This window comes from Callionymus lyra, chromosome 4, assembly GCF_982586985.1.
Source record: "Callionymus lyra chromosome 4, fCalLyr1.hap1.1, whole genome shotgun sequence".
Lineage (NCBI taxonomy): Eukaryota > Metazoa > Chordata > Actinopteri > Syngnathiformes > Callionymidae > Callionymus > Callionymus lyra.
The window spans coordinates 35,766,490-35,789,462 of record NC_141821.1 but is presented as its reverse complement, the minus strand read 5'-3'; the positions used below and the strand labels follow the sequence as shown (position 1 = coordinate 35,789,462).

The window sequence follows — 22,973 nt, the reverse complement described above, 5'->3', positions numbered from 1 at the left end:
AGTAGAGTATAAAGCATCTGCCGCAGTATTATTACGCATACGGCAGCATCCCTGTTAAATAGACCTACCTTATTTTAATCCGTTCGTTTTGAGTCCATTTATATGAATCTAAATATTTACCAGATGGCAATTTAACGGTAAATAAAAATGCAATTATTTATTGGATTGAATATGGAATACATTGTTTCAGTCCACCTAACCGGCTCTACTTCTCATTCATAATGGCTGGTTTCCTGTTCGTCGTGTGAGTCGTAAATAAAGCAAGATATGAAGCTCCGTGAATTTCAACCCATTAGATTTATAACGCAGAAATAAATCCACCTGCAGCTCAGTTATAATGTGCAGAGAAAACATGAAACAACGCCCAGTTTGGTAAATCACTATAAAACAATTGTGCATTTTTTTTGTAATTTTATTGACTTTAGACCTTGTACATGTGATACTATAAGTGGGTTTATAGCTCGCTTGGCATTATCCGTACCTGTGGACACAGATGTATTTACTTAATTACTACAATATTTTAAACCCGAATTTAACGAGCGTCTTCACGAGAATGAAATTCCAGCCCGCTAGATGGCGGAAGTAAACTATTCATTTACAATGTTTCCCACAATAATAACCTCCCTTGTAAACAAATACACAATGCTTTTGTGTAATATATATTTAATCGCGTTTACTGTGGCAGATTATGCCATGTTTGTGCTAATGTTTTTGTTTTCATAATTAATGTGTGATCAAAACGTAATTATTTATTGTATTCATTCACAATAAACGAATGGATTAAGGTAAATAATAAGAATGGAAGAATAAACGTCTTGTTTCATTTATTTTTATCTTATTTATTTTAAGGTCGGACTACCCACAATTATGAAAGTTCAAACCGGAAACACTACATGCATCGGCCGCTTGACGCGTGTAGTCATGGGGGTTGTTTCTGTGGCCTCCTGTCACACAAGCTGCTGCTGGTAACAAAGGAGAGACAACAGAAGAAGGATGTGCGCTGCTCATGCTTCCACTTCCACGGCCGGACACAGGGCTATTCTGTTTTGTTGATATATTTTAAACAACATTTTATTCCAAGTCCAAAGACGCGATAAAGTTTTTACTTTAACCAGGTGCTTTAAAAAGGTGGTTTGCAGTGATCGGAAGGACACTGGACTTTCAACGCAAACCCCGAATGGTCGAGCATTGATTTCCAGTGAGGACCAGATAAAAAAGGTGAGTGAAAATAAATACTAGTGGTATTATTATGTGTCAGAAATGAAATATGAGTAACTTCCAGTCACTGTTCGGTTGACCTGCGGATGAGCGCACCTGTTCTATGAAGGCTTCATGTTGGGATTTAACAATGTTTTCTGTAGAACTCAGACGCTTAAGTCACCGTTTGTTTCTTCATATCAATCATAATAATGTTTTCAACATGTATTTTACATTGACCATGTTCTATTTTTAAATGCCATACTGTAATATCCTGCAATCAGATATTTTTTAGGATCTTTTTTACGAATGTAAAACTTTATTTTGTTATACAGCTTAACATTCAACCATAACACTGTAACGTGATCTTGTGTTTGTGTCTGTTTTCATTTTCCGACACACCTTTTACTTTCCTCTTCCTGTCCAACGTGGAGCTTCCAATCTCACTGATCTTCATTGCAGCTTATCTTTAATATTTTTATTAAAGTACTTGGTTTTTTTAACCATTCATATTCTCATCAGATAGTAGACTGGATAACACTTTCATCTCTTCACACAAGACTCACACATGGGAAGTATGTAAACATACTTGGCTTTTAGAAGGACAACTAGCACTAGCTAGAAGAATGAGTGTCCCACTGACCTGTAAGAAGAAGATGTTATTCAGGTCCACCAGACTGAAGGACAGAACTATTGAAATAACCAGGTCAAGAGAGACAATCGGGACAAAGAGGTGCCAAGATGGCTGTTGTATTAGGGCACCTGTCTTCACAATCAAGATGAGTAGCCCAGTAGGCTTATTTTAAACCTGATGCATTACCATACTTCTCTACGAAACACTATAAACCAATGTTTCAGTTTTCAATGGTCTAAGAGATCTTTTTCTCATTTTTCAATGACAAGGGACCAGATGGAAGAGGAGATGTTAAAAACCCTAATCATTTTAAAATGGTCTTAACCTCCGGAATGCAACTTGACACCTTGTTTGTCTCATTATTTCAATACTTCTGAAGCTACAGCTCCTCTCCAAACAGGTCCTTCAAGCTGGAGTACATTTCTCTGGACTCCTGGTGTTGACTTATGAGAGCGTGAGTGCATCACTGCCTCGAAGGTGGTCTATTTACCTTCCACGATATAGCAGCAGGTTAAATCTCCTATGATTCTTTTCTTTAATGTTCACTTGAGAGACACTTCTGTGGAACAACTTACTAACCAATAATGGTGGCAGTAATAAGATCAAAAATGATTTCCCACTTTAGCTGTTACTGAAGTATCGGAATCAGATTTAATTTCGCCCCCTGGCCTAGAGATTTGTTACCACCTAAGCTGGGAAAATATCCACAGTAAGGCATACTGAATTTCTGCCTTGGTTAAAACACTCTCTATGTCCAGTGTCAGATAGCTACACAAGGATATTTCTTTCAACCCTAAGAAAATGCATTTTAGGAAAATGTTGGTCAGCCTAGTGGATTGTTTTACCATTTACCATTGTAAGTCAAATACTAGTGCTAATTTGCGTCCTAAAGATCCTGTCCACGGATGGAAACGGGTGTGGCATCAGGGATTTGTGAGTGATATCAGTGAAAATGTGACTCATGTGTTGATAGTTTATGAGGAAGAAGATTGAAGAATAAAAATGTATCAGTAGATGCTAACAAAGGATTCCATGTCTTTTTTATTTGAAGTGTAACATTCAGGAAACAATGATGACTTGACTGTCTATCTGTTCAGATTGACAGTTTGGACACTGTTGCTCCCATTTGCTATTTGTTGACACCTCTATTGAGCTTTTGGGTTTCAATCAGTAGGTATAACCGCAAAAAGCCTTTAGAAGCATTGGTAGTAAACTCTCCAGTGGAAAGTCTGTCTGCAGTGAAGCTATGGCCATAGAGTAGAGACGATAGTTACTGTTTGTCTCGTGTTCCCTGAACTTTCTTCAGAGAGAAATATGATGACCTGAAAACCAAGCTGACTCTACTATGACTGCATGTTTTCACTGACATAGAAGCTTGTTTACGTTGAAAAGACAAGAAATACAACATCATAAATGTGTCTTGGGATATCACGTTTCAGCCAAAGTGGTCGGTTATATATTGTTTGTGTACTCATCAAACACAAGTTGTTTGTTCTTATAACAAATATATGTGCAGGGGTGTGAACTCTCTACTGAGCTAAACATTGGACCTACTGGTCAAAGTTTTTGATTGAAAACATGCTACTAACCATGTAGTTTTTGTCTAACACACAATTAAATACAGTGTATTTTCAGTCCTGAATAAACATACCATGTTCAATTCAGAGATGGTTTTGGTTTTACTTTTGAATTTGATTATTATCTGACAGGAAATTAAATTGTAATCTTGAATATCTTCAAGCGAGAACCTGACCTGACACATTGTAATGAATTTCTTTTGTAGATGCAGTTCCTTCTTGATGAGTAAGGCTGTTTTTTTTTAATGATGCTGCCTTGTATTTAGTTAACTATTACTTTCTTATCATCTTATCGACAATAATGGCTTACATGGACTATAGTAAAGGCTTGGCTCTACATTTGTTCTTTCTATTTCATTATGTCCACTACCATCATCAAATCTTCCTTATTTTTAATGTAGGTTTAAACCAAGTGTGCTGTTTCCAGCTATTTCTCAAGTGGTATCACAAAAGGTAAATCTGCCTAAGGGTCTAAAGTTAGTGCAAAGTCAAAATGGTGGATCGGAGAAGCAGAATTGCACCTTCCTTTACAGATCAAGAATATAATAATAATAACAAAGATGTCTGTCTCTGAGTTCATCAGATCTTTCAGACCAGATATCAGCCTTATCCGCTCCATTCTATTTCCCTTCTTATTGTTGATGATCAGTTACTGAAATAAGTGTTATTCCTCACTCCTACAGGGCAGTGTTGCAATCTCTTGCATGTCATAGGGCCTCTACATTGACTTTCTATGTTGAAGTTCAAGGCATTCGTCGGTTTGAACACTATTAAGATTTGCTTTTCTGTTTGTTTTCTAGCAACCAAATACTAGAGTACTTTAGCTTCTTAAATACTCCATAACATGGGGAACATATTCAAGTAAAACCAAACTGTTGAAGCAGCAGTCAGATGAGTTTTGTATAATATTCTGGTGTAAACAGATCCGAGGCAGTACAGCTTCTTTAAACAATCACCCCTGATATTTAGTGTGTGACTGGCTGAACCTATAATGTTTGTCTTGCCTACACAACCAGCTTACTAAGTGGTATTTCACTTACATCTTTCTTGGCCGTAGTCCTATTTGGTTTGCTGTAGGATTATTTGCAACTGCCATAAAATGTAGTCATATTTTCTTTAAATTCTTTGTGTCATACATGAAAGAAGTATGCCCAGATGTCCCTGCTATGTTTGTCCGGCATCACTGGCATGTGATCATATGCTCCATTTGCAGGATGACTCATAGAATGAGTGGTTGTGGTAGTCTTGCATCATAGTGAAAGGAGAAGGCCTAAAGAAGTGTGCAATGACTAACCTTTGAATATAGAAGTACGTCAGTGTTGGCCAGCATGTAATGTAGGGTAGATGATAACCTAAATGTTGAGAAGCAACAATCATTTTGATGCCTTCTCTTAACTCTGAAAACTGAAATATGTTTTTGGAATTGATTTTCTTTTAAAACAAAGCAGTTCTGTTGGAGGTTGTCTTGGCTTCTTCAACATCACAAGGGCAGCTGCGCCTGAGAAACGGCCTTCTTGGCATAGTTAGGGGTTGTTACTATGGGTGTGTATTGGCAGGAATCCAGTGATTTGATACATTTCACCATATAGGGGAGTCGACCTTATCCTCTCATCCTCGGTCATCGCCATCGTGTTTCTGCTGTAAAACTATTTCAGATGGATATTTTGCCCAAAGTGTTGTATAATACGATCAGTGTCTGAGACTGGTTGGTAAGAAATCAGGTTCCAGTTACAGTTGGACTGCTAGCAGTGCATACAAGTCAAAAGTATATATTTTGATTTTTTTTTTCTTCCTGTGTAAGTAATTACACAGCAATTGCATGTATCAACATATTATCTTTTGATATAATTCATTGTCCTAATTTCTTTCCCCAAAGTATTTAAACATTTCAATTACTATTGTGTCATGTGTATTAATGCGTGGCGTGTATGTCTGCTCTGCAGTTGTCTGTACTCCCTCGTACAATGATTTAGTTGGAAGCTTTGGAAAAGTGGTATTGTACTCAGTCATTTATGTATATAATGTTTTTGTCTTGAACGTTCCAAAAGGCATCACAACATCCAAAAATTTGAGATTTTAGTCAAATATAACACAGACATACACAATGGCCTGAGTGATTTCACCAGTGTCGGAGAATAAACATATGACCATAGAGCCTTAGATGTATCCGTATTAAATCTTACACAATTCAAATTAGAAAAGAAATCTAAGGACCTTAGATTATTTACGACATCATCATTTGAATGCATATTTTCTATAGTATTTTTCGTATTGTTGTTACATTTGTGCCTCAAATATAAAACTTATATTTTACTGCTCTTGCCTAGAAGTCAAAATTACTTTTAGTAAAATGTCACTTTGCATCAGATTTATGGATGAAAATGTATTCATTAATTTATCTGGATAATCAGGACATGAAAATCTTATCACTGCCATGAAAAGGGATCATTTAGACGGCATGTCAATCGATAAAAATTCAAGTGGATCCAGAAATGAAATGTAATGTGCTACGAAGACATCCCAGAATGAGGGAAAGAGCTGACCAATGACAGTCTTATCGGCATCACCCACATGTCAGCCCGTTATATCGAAGCTGAACATGTTGAAATGAAAGTGCAAGATGCATAGAGAACCAGTTTTCCCTCGTGCCCTGATTTATGATTAACATGTGGATTTGAACAGAATTCACTTATTCTGTAAAAATAAAAGGAAATGTATTCTGTAAATGTAATATGTGTTTATGTTTTACATCTGTGCATCAAATGTATCCAATCTTCACAGCGTCATCACTATTATATAAGTTACCCATTTGCTGCTTTATTCTTGTTAAACTTCATATTAAGTCAACCTTCTCATTTTTTGAATATTAAGTAGTGGTGTGTAGAATACATATTAGTGATTTTTTTGTTGTTGTCTTACACAAAAAGAATGTTGCTGTTTTCATGAACTCTACTCTTTCGGTTCTCAGGGAAGGATGACGCATTTATGTTGACATTTGGCTTCAAGCTCTGGCTTGGAGTTAAACACGCCATTGGAAACGACCAGAAGCCTCCCAGCAAACTGAATCACCTCTCCTCATGGCCAAACCCAAACCTGAAATCCCTCCCAAACCGTCAACACAGGCCATCTCCTCTCCCGACGGGGAGAAAACTTTGCCGCCTTCTGATGGGAAGGTCAAGCAGATCGTGAACAAGTTCAGCAAAAAGCAGGATGGTCCGGAAAAACCCAAAGAGAAAAGGACCAATGGTGGGACAGATGCCTCAACAAGTCGAGTTAAACGGCTTCCCACCATCAAGCCCAAACCAGGCCGAGCCAGCCTTCAGCTCCAGCTCTCAGGGGAGCAGGCCCCCCCACTTCCCATGAAGAGGAGTCGCATACTGAAGAGACAAACGGAGAGTGAAGGGTCTATGGACGGCGTTCTTGTAGACGGAGCACGATCAGGTAGTCTTCGTTCAAGTTTAAAATCCAACTATTGTGAATGTATTACTTCTCACTTTAATAAAGGTCGTCAGCATGACTTTTCATATTATGGAGGCCTTGAATGCATAGTTAAATAACCAAGCTCAACAGAATCACTTCCATGTTCCTGGGATCGGTGCGTGAGGTCTGCAGAAGTGAGCACTGAGTCTGAGTCGTCACTAGAATGTGAACTGTAGACGGTTAGTGGGTGTGGTGCGCCCGGGCACGGCATCTGTTCCAGAAATCATAAACAGGTTTGATCACCTGTGCAGCTAAACATTAACTCGTGAATATGAATTGGTCTGTGCGAGAGAAACAAGCAGAGAATTGCTTTTGCTAACTTAAAGCAGTAAATGGTATTTCATAAGTGAATATGCCTGGAATTCCTATTTTATGTTTGTGTTGGTTAGTGACGATTCCACTCCTGGAGCAGTTATACTAGTACAATGGTTTAAGTACTTAAGAAGTTAACTTTTAAAAACGGTACTTAACAGTAGAAATCTGTTAAAATTATAAACCAGCAAAAATAATTCTACAATCAGTCATTATATGGAACAATTTAAAACAAGAAAATCTGTTTACATCAATGTAGGTGTTGAGACATTGTCTACCAGCAGTTCTGCCTGAAAATAATATAAACCATACTATAATATCCTATCAGTTTAAAAAATGTTTTATTTATTATAAGTATGGCGGGGACATCACATATCACACAAACGTACCGCCTTTAACAACACAAATGGCAGCATTGTTAAAAAAAAATGCATTAAATGAATGTTTGTTTTTGTAACTTCGTGTTTGTTTGTGTGTCTCTCAAATGACCTCCTGCACCTTTAGACCCAATACCATGTTTACTGAGTCTGTATAGATCTGCAATATAGATCCAGTTCTATTTCTGTTATTTTAGGCGTGCATTGCTAGTTTTAGTTGGTGCTTTTTACAATAATATCAGCCAATCAAATTAAATTATGAAGATACTGTATTATATCCAAATGTTTCATTTATTCTCAGAATCTTCTTATTTTCCTTTTCAGATTTTCTTTTATACAAGTTTTTGTACAATTGATCATGTCTTTTGTGCTAAATCATTCTGAAAAGAAAGGTTGGCACACAGTTTGTATTTGATGACAGAGAACTTTACATTCTGAGTGCAATGATGATGTTTTTTCATCCACTTAACTGAGTTTAATTTAGTTTTATAACACTTTTGCTCTTAATGGTTTTCCAATTCTTGGAATGCAAATGTAAAGTTGTCACCTCTAATCTACTTTAGTCTGAGAAAAACAACAGCCCATTGTAACACCTCAGCGTTATGTAATGTTACGTCATTTGAGAGAGTAATGAGTGTGGAATGACTGCTTTACTAGCCTGAGCAAACCTTGTTTCACAATATACATGTGTATATATATATATATATATATATATATATATATAATGTTGGCCCAGTGGTTGGGGACCTATGCTATAAAACAATTACTGAAACTACTAGATACAACACCTAGTGAAGAGAATTGTAGTAGAAGAGCGACTGACAATCATATACTCGTAGGAACTAACTAGGGACAAAATATTACAATAACGAGTAAAAATCCATCAAATCAATCAATCTGATTTAAAAAATAAAGAATGTCAAAAATCTAGTTCAACAACAAAACCAAAAACTCTGCTCAAATTCCTTTAGTTGTTCAGGTATTTTCCCCAAAACGACTTGTTTGAGCTGTAAAGCTGGAGTGACCTGCGTAGAGTTGATGTCTTGCAGAGTCGCATGAGTGAAGTTTAACAACAAAATAACATGCGGCACATCATGCCAGATAAGCATGTTAAAATATTTTAGCATAAAGTCGGAAGAAACTATAAAACTGATTATCTCAAAATGTTTCTGCTATTAGTTTTTACTCCTTTTCATCAGTCTTTACTGTTTACTTTCTCTAAAACCAGTGAAAGTTATTTAATTTAAATTATTTCCCCCCCTTCCCCTTGATGTTCTTCATTATTTTATAAGCTAGTTCAATTTCAAATTAGTTAAATAGGTAATATTATTAATATCAATGTTTATTTAATATCAATATTAAACATTTTTTGTTTCTTCTTCACAAGATTATTAAAAAATGTTTTTAATGATTTGACTGATGATAATCACACAATTACACATCAAAGTGTATGAAATTCTGTAATAGTTGATCAAGTAAGAAATAGTTTAGCTTGTTTTTTTAACTCCTACTAGGATCACATGCTTTTTCAATTCTCATTTATATCATCTTTTGTTTTGATATCCCTCACAACAGTCCTTAAATCTATAGGTGGACCTCTAGGAAGTCTTCACCAGGCTCTATATAGTCTGCATCAGTAGTTGACAAGAGCACTTAGTGCTTCATGTGACGATGAACTGCTGACAGAGTGCAGCAGTTGGGAAAAGAGCTGATGGGAAAACTACTGAAAATCAATGGGGATGTTGAGGGTCCATCATCTCAGGTTGCACCAAATAATGCATGTCCATCTCTGCTTCTCTCTCTGGATACAGAACCAGATGGAAAGGAGTTTGAGGTCCCACTGACGGCAGGAGGAGAGGCGAAGCGCGATGTCACCCCAGAGATGCCCCTCAGCCCCGGCTGCGACCTCGGCTGCGACCCCGGCTGCAGCTGCAAGTGTCACCTGCTGAGACCCGGCATGAAACTTGTCTGGGTGCCAGTGGAGGCAGAGAACGGAGGTGACGAGGAGGAGGAGGTGACGGAGGAGGTGACGGAGCTGGAAGGGACTGATGTGGAGGAGGAAAGTTCAGGGGGTGAGGAGGAAACGGATGCAGGATGTGAGGAGAACCATAAGAAGGTGGACGTGTCGGAACTAACTCAAGACAAAGTTAAGTTTGTCCACTCTCTGGATGTCTTGATCGGTGAAGGTCACAGGAGAAGGTCAGACCCGGGGCCTCACTCTGTCATTGCCTGTCTTGCCGTCACCCGCTCTCAGTCCCCACCGGTTCCCCCCAAACAGTCCCGTCTGCTGCAGCAGAGGGCGCCCGAGAGCGAGGAGGAGGAGAGCATTTACGAGGCCACGCTTCCTGTGGTCCAATCCCAATGTAAAGAACTGGACATCCCCCTCATCAGAGTACGCAAATCTCCCCGCCGCTCCAAACTCTCCTACAGCACCTCAGACCCCACCTCAGAGTTTCAGGATGAGCCGGACCGCCCGCCTGCAATCCCGCCCCGGGTACCCATGTCGGGTCAGGACAGCCACAACCTCTCAGCAGGCAGCAGCCTCAGCCCACAACGTGCTCTGACTCCCCCGATAGCAAACACTCTGGTTCCTCACCGAGCGCCGCCACCTCCTCCTAAGTCTGACTCCAGAAGGCTCAGCAGCGCCTCCATGCAGTCGGTCGCCTCCAAGAAAGGTCTGCAGTACATCAGAGATTAAATTAGATATAACTATATATAAATTCCTTTGGGAAATTATGCATATCATTATCAATAATAATGATAATTCAGTGGCTGACTTAAAGTACTTATCAGTATTTTTTTCTTCTAATTTTAGAAGGAGAGCTTGACGGGGAGAAGGAAGAAGAAATGTGAGTTCTGACTTGATCTTTTTTTTGTTTCGTTTTGTAAATTCACTATGAATTGCGTGAGTTTCTGTTTATATCTCTCACGCCACAACTTCCTACTTTGCACAACAGTGTGAACTGAAATATGAGAATGAAAAATCTTCCTCAAATTCTCTTCATCAATGTGACTATTGTTGTGACTCTTGCAGGAATCCAGAAGCAGATGACGCTGAGTTCAGCTGGGAGTCCCGTCTGCAAGATGGTGAGATGTTCAATGAACTCAACGCTACAGGAGAGATTTATCGTTCTGGCAAGAAAAAGAAATCCATTGTTTTTAAATATTTATTTTACCAACTTCATAAAAAGTTTGCTCGTCCTGTATTGGGCAGTCGAGACATAATTACAGTCACCGTTTAAATCCATTAAAAAGTGTTTAGAGTCTGAGAAACATGGTGACCAGAACAAAGTGGCTCAAAAGTGGAGCAAGTTAACAAACAAATAAAACAATTCTATGCGGATGTAAGATTCATATCTGCATTTAGATCCGGCCTCTGATTGGATGGTCACACTCATGTGGTGTACAGAGTAAGGAACTAGACTCTGAAAGATAAATAATTAATAAAATTACTACAATTCTTTTTCTCCATCCTGCACTTTCACTGTCAGCAGAGTACCCTTACATTGAGTCCAACTGTCTTTGTTTATTTCAAAACACATGCTATTCAAGTTATGGTTAGAATTAAACACAACAATGTAAAATGCTGTAAGATAAACTGATTTAATGTTTTGATGGTCCAGTTTCTTTGGTCTAATATTGTCGTTGACGCATTAATTTTTGTTCCAAAGGTCAGATATCAAACCATATTCACAACAAAACATGGATGGTTGTTATCTCACTTGATGAAGGTATTCCTTTTTACTATCCATACATTTCTGTCTGTTCTCAGAGCCGCTGTACCAGACCTACAGCGCCACCGTCATCACCAAGGAGATCCGACGACAAACGGTGTTGCGTAATATCAGTAAGACAAGTGTGGACTACCCTGCAGACTGGACGGCCCGTAAATCAGGGGCCGGAGCTGCTGCAGCCTCCAGCAGCCCTGCAGGGACCGGAGGAGGACGCAGAGGAAGTCCTGTTCCTACCACAGGACAGAGTACACTTTGGCAAGAGCTTCCTGCTGTAAAGGATAGTGGAGTGCTGGATCAGCTGACCCCGGATCTGTGCAAGTACCAGGAGGTGAGGAAGTTAGGAAGTGAAGATTTTTAATATGAATTTCTATCACTGAATTTTACAGCATTAAAATCCTCACATTTTATCTTTTTTTTTTCATTTTAGACATAAATTCAGACTAAAATAAACTCTAGTTTAAACTAAATCAATATAAAAATTCTATATAAAAATGTACAACATTGAAAATAAATAGAGGAATCAAAGGAATTATTTTCGTTTTTAACTTATTGATACTGTAATAAATCAGTGTCAGATATTCAGATTACTTCCATACTATTTGGAACAATGTTCCACTGTATTTCCTACACTGAATTTATATTAATTTAATATATTTTTGCATTGGATTTTTTTTGCATAATGTAGTTTACACTGAATAGACAGGTGCCTAAAATGTGTTGGCTTTAAAAATTCTAAGGAAGGATTCTCTGTAAGGAAGCAACAGGAGGATTCGAGCTAGAAATAAAAGCACGATAATAACTCTGCCTCTCTCCACAGAGCATGTTTGAGGTCCTGACATCAGAGACCTCTTACCTTCGCTCCCTCAGAGTTCTGACGGAACACTTCCAGAACAATCGAGACCTGGACGAGACGCTGATCATACTCGACAAGAAAACCCTCTTTTCCAACATCCTGAGGATCCGAGAGGTCAGCGAGAGGTGAGGAGAGCAACACGAGTGATGCGTGAAGCTGAGCAGGTTCACTTTATTAAAGGGACTCGTCCACAGGTTTTTAAAGGACTTGGAGGACCGCATCTTTGAGACTCTTGTGTTCTCCGACATCTGCGACATCATCCATTACCATGCTCAGCACAACTTCCCGGCTTACATCGACTACGTCAGGAATCAGACGTACCAGGAGAAGAAGTACTCCACGCTCATGTGAGGAAAAGATGTGTGACGCGTGTTCTGAAGTTAATCAGTGTCATCGGAGGATTGAAGGATTGAATCGAACATTTCAGATGTTAACACTTTAAATTATGATTTTTTAAATAAAAAAAAACTTTTTTTTCAATCAATGATTTGAATTTCAAAGGTGGAATTATATATCTTTTGTAATTGAATTAAAGAACAGAGTTTGATATTCTAATTACAATAACGAAAGAAATGTCAAAATTAAATATTTTTTCTTCATAGTCTTCAAAATGAAGCATATATAGTAGTTTGAGCATAAAGTGGCTCAAAAGAGTACCAAACTACTTGATTGAACCTCTGAACAAGTCTACTGGATGGATCATTGAATGTGTTTTTGACAACAGGAAGGAGAACGTTCACTTTGCAACAGTCATCGGTCGCCTTCAGGAGTCGCCTCAGTGCCAGCGTCTGCCCTTCATGTCGTTCCTGCTGCTTCCTTTTCAGAGGATCACTCGCATCAAGATGCTCACTGAGGTAACAACAGAAGTCAAACAACATTGACTATATATCGATCTTCACGTAGTTTCTGTAGCACCACTCTTTTAATTTGACGTCCCAAAAGAGCTTGTTTTGTCATGAAACTAAATTGATTAGAATACATAAATATATATATAAACATACTTTACATTCTTATGGAAGTATATCAGTGTCATCGGAATATTTAATGTTGAATTTAACATTTCAAATAAAAATCTTTAATTTTTTATTGAAATGATGTGTGTTTTTTAGCAAGCATTGAATTATATTTTAAAATAATTGAATTCTATATGTTGAAAGGTTGCATTTATTTTATTGAGTAATGGAATTAAAATTAAATATTTTCATTCCATAAATGTTGTTAATTCCATATTGTTTATTCGTAGCATTTTCTCTTTTTTTTATTTAGGTTATGTCAACGCTTTACACAATATTGTTTTCCACGTGACCTTCAACAGAACAACACAACATTTCTTTGTAGTTTCTGTTTAAATGTTAACAGTTGCTGCCACATTATTTCTGTTAGACGAAGCACTTCCTTCAGTCATTTGCCGTAAAAGCTCAAGTTCCGTTCATCCTCATTCCACCTTAATCTTCCTCTTTGTTTGTACTGACCTTTCAGCAGAAGACTCAGACACACTTGGTCATAACTTGTGTAGAGAGAAAAATGTTGATGTTTGTTCTTCCAAAAAATGTTTCTGTTGGTCTTTCCAGAATATCTTAAAGAGAACAAAGGAGGAGACAAAGGAGGAGCAGATGGCCTCCAAGGCTCTGACATCAATGGCAAAGGTAAACCTGCATGTCTGACCGTCTGACCTGACCAGGTAGATCTTGAAATATCTTTTGTTAGATGATGGATTCGAAAGGTGGATTTCTTTCTTCAAAATTCAATTAAAAAAGCTCCAATCAGAAAAAATTTTTTAAAGTTGTTTTAATAACAATATAATGTTTTTATTTTTAACGATTTCAAAACTTTCTTACTTAAGTAAGTAAGTAATAATTGTATAGCACTTTTCTAGACTGCTTAACGATTATAAAATATATTTGGATTGAGGCAACTGTCCTTGGATTAAATTAAAACCAAAAAATGTTCTACCCATACTAAATGCAAAAAAACTACTTCAACCAAAGAAAAATCAATTCTATTTTTTGCATCCAAAACTTTTTGTCATTGATTGAAGCTTTGGTTGAACTTTCCTTTTTATTATTAGATTTTATTTTTTTTAATAAAGCGCATTTTCTTTTGATTAAATCTTTTTAAGATTCAAGCAACTTTATTTTAAAAAACAACGAGATCTACTTTCATGATACAATTTCCTGTGGACTCTGTATCATGAAATTTAGTTTGAACTAGCGCCCTCCGTTGTTCATTGAGGGAATTGCACTCATGCTTTGTCACGTAGTCTGGACCAAATGCTGAACCTCGTTTAATGCTCGTGTCCGCAGATCATCGATGAGTGCAACACAGAGGTGGGAAAGATGAAGAGGATGGAGGAGCTGGTCCACGTCTCTAAAAGCTTGGAGTATGACCGGCTGAAGGTGAACACGCGTGCATACATGGATGCAGCAAAACAAATACAACTGTACAACATACTTCAAGAGAAACACATATGCACACAAACAAATTTGTCTGGTTCTCCACAGGCGATCCCGATCATCGCTCCCACTCGATACTTGGAGAAGAAGGGGGAGCTGCAGGAAATGTCTAAAGGAGCGACACTCTTCAACATGAGGGCAAAGTTCTCCTCTATCTTCCTCTTCCTGTTCAACGATCTGCTCATCATCACCACCAAGAAGGGGTCAGTACCAATGCATCAGCCACAAACACTACAGCTTCACGGCCGACGTGCAACAATATTGTCTCTCCGTGTCTGCTTTTCAAACACAACCATCACTTTTGTTTTAAATTGTTATTCTTTAGTTTATCTCTCACTTTTGCCTAGTTTTAGTTGTCATATTTTATCGTTACATTTAATTTAGTGAAACATGGAGGTCTATTGATGTTTTTTTCCTGACAACTTCTTTTATTTTGACATCCTTGTTTTGTTGTTTCCAATTGTTGTTTTCTTAATTTTTTTCCAACTATTCACCAAACGTTTCTGACGTAATATGAGAAATAGCATGATTGGGGATCGGTTGCTTTTGTCTGCAGCCCTGGAAGTGAGACACAAATAGAGAAGTACTTTGACTAAACAGAATTAAACAACATCTTGTTCTGCTTATTTTGTTTCCAACATGTAATCTCGTTGTTCATGGTCAGTGCAGTTCAGTCCTTATAATCATCACATGAGCAGCTTGAGGTCTTATTCTCATCATAGAGGGTTTGTCGTTGAATCAAAACCAAAAGCAAAGTTTGCTTTCACAACCACATTTGATATGTATCGCTGTAAAAACAAATTCAATGTTGTAGTAGCAGGTCCACATGTAACCCTAGAGATAAGTGTGTATAAATAATCCTCAATCTGTGCTCCCCTCCTTCAGAGCAGATCACTTCATGGTTCAGGATCACGCCCATCGCTCTCTGGTGCAGGTGCAGCCGTTCGAAGGAGGTGGAAGTGGCAGCGCTCCTTACCTGCACTGCTTCAACCTCACGCTGTTGGAGAACCATCAGGGCCGCATGATGGAGCGTCTGCTCAAAGCCCCCTCAGAGTGAGTCCACGTGTTTGTGTGGAGAGGCTCTTCAAGTTGAGCATGTTGCTAGATGTGTATGGACTGCATTAAATATGTTTTCACGCCAGTGTGACGAGTCAGGATGTTTTCTTCCAGATCAGACATGCAGAGGTGGATGGCTGCGTTCCCTGACCTGACCAAGACAGACACAGATGAAGGCATATATGAGGAGTTCGGTGAGCAAATGAGCCTTTTCACTGTCTTAAAAAAAAAATTGCGATATTCATCTGTATCAATATTTTCTTATGTGTTGATACGTGATATTCAAAAGCAGTGTACATCGCTGTGTATAACAACTTCGAGTCGACTCCGGCAGCTTTTACAGCTGATGTTTGGACATATTTTGGTTTAAACAAATAAAAGCAGTAACGACTTCGTCAAGAGTCATGTGGTCTGTAAAAACACCAGAGTCAACAGTTGGAAAATAACAACCGTATCCTTGTTCCTACAGTGTGTGTGATATATATATATCTCACCAGATTCTTGTATTTATCATATCAGCCTTAGTATTTGCTATTATTCATGTGATGTTTGTGTGTGTCAGACCGGCCTCAGGTACAGTGTGTGGAGCAGTATGTAGCGCAGCAGACAGACGAGCTCTCCCTGGAGCCTACGGAGCTCGTCGAGGTCATACGAAAAACCGAAGAAGGTACGAATGAGCCAGGAGCTCAATCATGATCATCTTCAAACAGTGTTATGAAGTATACCAGTGCCATCATATTGAATGATTGAATCTAACATTTTATAGGTTCAAGTTGTTTTTTTATTGAATTAGTTATTTAAATATTGCTATTAATTTTTTTTACTTGACTATTCATCTCATCTCTGCTTGTTTATTCACCCTCATCCCATAATAATCTTACCCTGGACCTTCGAAGTCTGTTGATTTGACTCTTGCATGAACAACCCTCCCTCTCCTCCCCTCCCCCCTCCCCCAGGCTGGTACGAAGGGGTCCGGCTCTCTGATGGTCAGAAGGGATGGTTCCCCGTCTGTAACGTCATCAAGATCACCAACGATCACGTGAAAAGGCGGAACCTGAGAGAACGCTACAGGGTCATCAAGGCGGCCGGCGCCGTGAGCACCAACAAGACGCGGACCACCAGTTAGAACCACCGGATCGACAGACTGCATGCATTCTCAAACTCTGCGACGAGTGTCACCAAACAAAAGGAACGCTTGTAGCTCAGAAGGACGAACAGGAAGTGCCTTTTTTCAAAGACTTTGCATGAAGGTGAAACTTGTTTACAGTTCTGAACGTTATATCCGAGGAGCTGCTGGACGTGTACAGTGTTGTGAATAATTATTGCAATAGAAAGTGCTTTTTATAAATCTGTCTTTGTAGTGGCTTGTTTTTTTATAAGGAATTCATATTTGTGCCTACATGGCTGACTTTAACCATCCGAGAACAATTTCATTTTATCAAGTTTATTATTAATTAAGTATATTAAGTATACTGAGGTGTATGTTCTTGTAGTGTGTAAAGTATACTCGTTTGATACTTAGGACTTAACAGAACATTTTAAGTTCAAGTATAATCTCCAAGTCTACTAGGTATACGCTCAGTCTATAGTTGAGTTTAGAAGAGTACACTATTCTATATAATAGAGAATGTATGCTACCGATGTTATTGTATTCACTTTAATTTTAGTATAAAAGTACTTTTAGTACACTTGAACATACTTTGCTAAGGCATGAGAAATGTTAACTTTAGCTTTATACTTGGCACTAAAAGCCTCAACATCGAATAGAAACAAATGTAACTAGAAGTCATTTCTAGATATTTTATTCACCGATATCACTTCTATGGATACATGACTTAAGGGTCAGAACCTGAACAGCATCTCCTAAGACTTGGTTCTGTCATGGAATCCTCTCTCGACAGGGAGACCAACATTTGTCGCTGAACCCACTAAGAAGAATCTGAGCCACGTCCAGCTCTGCATCGGACCTCTGCCGCTCTGAACCCCCGCACACACCACCCATGTCCCCAAGGTTCAGAGCCAACTTTGGCGGTTCTGAAGTATTTTTGGGAGCCATCGGTGGGTCAGCACTCTGGTAGTACAGGGTGAGGAGGCTCGTGATGACCTGGTCCTCCACCTGTGTGAGCTCAATGATGAGTCGATTCTGCCGACCCGGAGGTCCAGTCCAGGTGGGGCAGCCCAGCTCTCGGACGGAGTGGTGTCCAGATCTGAACGGGTCTTTGGTGGTGGGTGGAGTGACGCGGCGAGACATCACTGGTGGAGGAGTGTTGAGCTGGAACTCATCCAAAACCTGAAGACATGGAATTGAACCAGCAATATTTGGGTTAGTTAACCTGAAGTTAGTTTAGCTAAACAGGTTATCGAGCAACTGACTGAGTCCATTTAGATAGTTCTGGGACACTGACCTCCCACCTGCTGTAGCTGTTGAGGATCCGTGTGCCTGGGGCCATGCTGGGGTCAGAGTAGAAGACTTCCTCTGGGACTATGGCTTCTACTGGATCTGAAGTGGCAGAAGCACCAGAGCCAGGAGTGTTGTGTGCGGACATGCTGTAGAGGGTCATGAAGGAAGGATGATAGAGAGTCCTGCAGGAGGTGGAACTTGACGCCTGAAAAAGTCAAATTGATGACGTAGACACCAGTAAAGTACCATGAAGGTCCAGACTTACTCGAGTCATGACGAAAGTCTGCCGCGTGCAGGACGAACAGTAACTTCTGTCTCGAATACGCAAACACTACAAATTTAAATCCGAGTTCGCTGCTGGTTGACGAAAAACAGCGCCTCCTTGCGGTCAAATTAAAGTCGAACATTTTGGAAAAAAAAAAAAAAAATCCAAATTACTAAATACATTAAAAAAAGGGAACCATTACCCAGGTTTGTAAATTTGTTTTAACTTTATATTAAAGCAGGAGAACTAAATAATTTTGATGAAACCAAAATGAAAGTGTTAACACATGAAGTCAACCATTGATCTCCATTAAAAATAGTTGCATCTTCAATAGTCGGGGATTACAGAAACCTTTAATCATTTACAAATGATTTTAAAAACTGGACAGAAGACTCAATAAGCACTTAAAATCCTTTATTATCATTTAAAATGTTTCAAAAGTGAGTAGATACTTGTTTGCGTTGTCCAAAGGACTGAGTTCCTCCTGTAAAAGTAGAAACGAGTAAATATAAACATTTATAAAAAAGATTGGTGGTTCAACTGAGAACTGACCTTTCGGCACCTTGATCTGGTGATTAAGTTTCGACACCTTGACGTAGACGGCCGGCTGAGCACTGTAACGACCCCGGGTCGCTCTCCTTGTGGCTGGAATAGTCTTCAGGGCAGATGTGGGCTTCACTGCTGGATTCTTCAGGCCTGGAGAAGCAAACACGGTTTAACAACAGAACAGACGGGGAATGGTTTATTGTGTACCCGTTGGCGTTTCAGAGTGGATGATGGTTCCAGTGCCGACATGGTCCGACTCAAACCGGTACACTGAGAAGAGGCGATGCAAACCTTCCAGAGGATATGTACACTCCATCGTTGCGAGTCTGCAGAGTCATGTCAAGGCTCTTAGTGCTGAGAAAATACACTTTACAATAAAGACTCACCTCTGTGCAGCTGGATATTGAATGAAGATCTCATTCATGTATGTCACCAGTCCTTTGTTGAGCTGCAGGTTATGACATTTTCACATCACAGAAACGCAAGTATCGGGGCCAACTAAATATTCTATATAAACATTTTCATAATTGAAAGGTTACATTTGTTCATAATTGAATTACAATCGATAAGTTTTGCACTGATTGACATTTCAATAACTCCAAATTCAATTTTAATGTTAGAATGGTAAACTTTCATTTTCATATTTATGAAAGTACTATGCTTCTGTATTCAATATTTCATATTGAATACAGAAGCATAGTACTTACATTTTGACATCTAGTCCAAAAAAGAAAATTACATTTTCAAATTTCAGTTTTTAAAAACGTTGGCATTATAGCGCAACCACTTTATATCGAATTTAGATTTTGCGATTAATATATCTCTAATCAGAACAAAGATTTAAATTTCTCTTTTTTAAATTCCATTATTCAATAAACTAACGTTTATATAGACATTAAATTTCATTTTCTACCACTTACTCCCCTAGTTAATGTTTTAAATGACCAATTCAATATTCTGATGGCACTGATATAATTTCATATGTACACCTACAATCTGATTGGATGACAGGTGTTACTTTGGTAACATGAACATTAGCTTCTGAAAAACAACTGACCTTCACTGTGGAGCCACAGCTGTTCAGTGGGAATGAGAACAGAGTTCTAGTGCTGCGCGACTCTTTGGGAGCACAGTACTTGTCAACAAGGTGAGGTTTAGCTCGAGTCCCAATGTTGAGCGGGAATTCTGCTGCGACCGTCATCCTGCCATCAGTGGAACACACTGAGAGAAGAACATGTCAGTCAAATGTCTTCATCGCGAGAAGAGCCAAAACCTACTGATGAAGTCTTTCGGAGTGAACAAGCAGGTTTTCACCGCTGAACTCTCCACCTCTGAAGTTTCCCGATTCCGCAGCAGGATTTCAAACGTGCCGAAGAACCCGTCCAGAGTAACGTTCTGGAAGGAACAGAGCCTCAAGATAAAGCCTCAACAGGGTCCACAAGACTCACCTGGTAGTCGTAGCCGTGAGTGAAGAGCGGCACGTCGAGCATCAGACTGCTGCTGTCGTTGCTCATGATGTAGGTGTACTGGGCGGCCAAGTCTGCCGTCAGAGCCTCTTCCCCAACACTCACGTACCAGAGGAAGTCAAACGGCCTGTGGTCCAGTTTGAAGCTGATGCCAGACTCTGAACAAGCACCAGTGAAGACTGGAGGGGCTGAATGACACGATTAGCTGCTCTTCCTGCCGAGAACCAACGGACGATGAGCTACTTACAGACAGCAGTCATTGCCAGGACAGCTGTGAAGTGGTGGAACGAGTCCTTCTCTGGCAGCACAGAGAGCGTGTAGTTGATGTCCAGGCTGTGGTGGATGGCTGCATCTGCTTTTGAGAACTAGGACAGACCCGGTAAAGTCAGCAAGTCTGCAGGGGTCAGGATCCATGGAGCTTCAACAGTACCTGCTTAATGACCACCGGGTCGTCGAAGGCCACTAGAAGCGTGTAGCCATGAGTGTTGTTGTGTTCAACGATCGACACACTGAAGCTGCTGGTGTCTGCAAGTGGCAGTCTGAACTTTTGGCCGTTGAGCTGAACAGAGACCAGCTCCACATCTTCTGGAAGGTCTCCCAGGTAAACCTTGAACACCCGCTCTTCAACAACAGTTTGATTCTCAGCAAACACAGGATAAGGCAGCAGAGCAGTGGGCAGTGTCCTGTGCTGACGCAGTCTGGTCACCACATGGTCAACATCCACCCAGAGCTGCTCCATGTACAGCTGGAAGATGTAGAACTCAAAAAGTCCTCCGCTCACAAAGCTCTGAATGAAGAGAAACAATCATTTACAACTTCTAACACATCATGACATCATGTCTGACCTTTCTGTGTCCGCCCTCAGCATCGTAAGGAATGCCAATTTCAACAGAGTCATTGTGTCTCATGATAATGAAGCTAGAGTTCTCTGCAGCGGACTCTTCCTTCAGGTCATCATTCAGTCCAATGAGGAGCCGTACAGGTTCAAGACCTGGGTAAAGCATCTCAGGAGTCTCGAACACCACAAAGCCTTCGTCGTCGTCATAAATCCCGTCATCTGCAGGTATAGAATTGAAGTTGTGAGTTCAGTAATACACTCCTATTATACCCTTTTAAGAAGTTACTGACGAAGAGAGCAAGCAGCTTCCAGGTCCACCATGAGGACAACCCAGCTCTGCCTAGAAAAAAGAGTGGCACGGACAACCTCCACTGGAACTCCATTCACCTGAAGACAGACTTCATGAGAACGAGTTTGTCAGATTGAGACACTTAAACTTCTGGTTTACCAGATTAACAGACGAGTCAGGTTGTCCATACGGCGTGCGAAACACAAGCCTTCTATGAGTCACATCGAACACGTAGCCTCGGCTACGAGCTACAGAGAGGGTCATAGACGGCAACTGCTCATCCTCTTTGTGGAACATAACCTGCCAGTCTGAGGTTTTAGAACCATGCGCCTAAAAATGCAAACACACATTAAAAGGATGAAACCAAACTAGGACATTGGAATTGTAACACACATGTCTCAAGTTGTTCCAGTCATCTTTCCTACTCGCAGTAGGACAAGTTACTTCACTCCTTACAGACACCTGAAAGAGAACCTTATTAGCCAACAAGCCCAGAGACACGAGACTAGAACCAACCTCCATGAAGTTGGTCTCACAGGTAACCTCTCTGGGGGACCAGGCGAGGGTCAATGAACAGGTCTTGATTAAAGAGTAGGACTTATGTTCTCCATCGAACAGGTTGAAGTTAAAAGAAAACTCTGCATCGTCCTGAGAGGGTTGAAGTTAGACGTAATCATTTGGTACACATGGAGCCTGAACACACCTTGTTGTCGGTGTGGCAGCTGAAGTAAGAGGCCCGCAGCTGCACACGGCCCAAGATTTCCAAGAGGTCGATACTATAGCCGCACTTGGCAGCGTACTGCTCGTCCAGAGGGTGAACGCCTGCCTGGTCTGCAGAGGGACACGTGTCCAAACGTACTAGAACACAGTGATGAGTGGAGGAACTTACCAATCGCGTCAAAGCGAGTCTCATTCCCGAAAATGGTGAGGTCAACAGCTATCATGAGGTAGCGATCATGACACTCCATCTGAACTCCTAGTGGAGTAAAGTTTGTGTCAAATTCACATCAACAAAGTAAAACACAGCCAAGTTACCATTGGGAATGTTGGAAAAATCAGCGGCTAACCAAGCAGACAGAAGGACAGCCAAGCTGTGGTGAAGAGCATAGCAATTCCAACCATTAGCAAAAGGGTTTCTTCACTATGATTCACGAATAAAACATCTTACCCAAAGCAAAAGTGAGCAGCCATTTTTACGTGCTAGGAGTGTCTAAAGCTAGCTCCGATGCCAGCAAACTACACCTGCAACACAAGCAACCCTCACCAGTGCAAGACACAACCCAGATCAGACCCTCTGAGGAATATTTATACAGACTCTGAGCATGAGGGGGGAACCACCTACAACAGGTGTGGTGATTGGTTAATGGCTGACTAAACGCACCTGTGTAGCAGCAACATTCTGAGGCATAAAACTGTGGGAGACACACAGTCTTTATCTCAAAGTGTGTGGTGGTTTGTAAGTGTAGTTTGCTAGCATACCTGCTGGCTTTAGACA

The 22,973-nt window shown here is 40.0% G+C and overlaps 3 protein-coding genes across 3 annotated transcripts; 1 reads left to right on the top strand and 2 right to left on the bottom strand.

The window, feature by feature from the left end:
• The first annotated feature begins 936 nt into the window (after window positions 1-936).
• On the top strand, window positions 937-17,025 carry arhgef15b (Rho guanine nucleotide exchange factor 15b). Its single transcript, XM_087790056.1, has 16 exons — window positions 937-1,218; window positions 6,377-6,849; window positions 9,389-10,252; window positions 10,393-10,426; window positions 10,612-10,664; window positions 11,350-11,639; window positions 12,129-12,289; window positions 12,359-12,511; window positions 12,889-13,018; window positions 13,736-13,810; window positions 14,468-14,560; window positions 14,666-14,820; window positions 15,503-15,670; window positions 15,788-15,867; window positions 16,236-16,340; window positions 16,630-17,025. The coding sequence occupies exons 2-16, from the start codon at window positions 6,486-6,488 to the stop codon at window positions 16,797-16,799; spliced, it is 2,895 nt and encodes a 964-aa protein (XP_087646182.1). The 5' UTR covers window positions 937-1,218; window positions 6,377-6,485; the 3' UTR covers window positions 16,800-17,025.
• Window positions 17,026-17,552: 527 nt separating this feature from the next.
• Window positions 17,553-18,377, bottom strand: LOC148082795 (uncharacterized). The gene is made up of 3 exons (XM_087790235.1): window positions 18,340-18,377; window positions 18,079-18,279; window positions 17,553-17,963 (listed from the first exon to the last, which is right to left on the bottom strand). Exons 1-3 carry the CDS (start codon window positions 18,346-18,348, stop codon window positions 17,553-17,555), a joined length of 621 nt encoding a protein of 206 aa, XP_087646361.1. The 5' UTR covers window positions 18,349-18,377.
• Window positions 18,378-18,773: 396 nt separating this feature from the next.
• LOC148082794 (uncharacterized) lies at window positions 18,774-22,669 on the bottom strand. Its single transcript, XM_087790234.1, has 18 exons — window positions 22,647-22,669; window positions 22,514-22,569; window positions 22,368-22,454; window positions 22,182-22,309; window positions 21,995-22,126; window positions 21,872-21,940; window positions 21,638-21,808; window positions 21,480-21,576; window positions 21,197-21,408; window positions 20,782-21,138; window positions 20,599-20,716; window positions 20,334-20,539; window positions 20,163-20,280; window positions 19,943-20,106; window positions 19,272-19,333; window positions 19,093-19,211; window positions 18,892-19,035; window positions 18,774-18,823 (listed from the first exon to the last, which is right to left on the bottom strand). The coding sequence occupies exons 1-18, from the start codon at window positions 22,667-22,669 to the stop codon at window positions 18,774-18,776; spliced, it is 2,313 nt and encodes a 770-aa protein (XP_087646360.1).
• Between the last annotated feature and the right edge of the window lie 304 nt (window positions 22,670-22,973).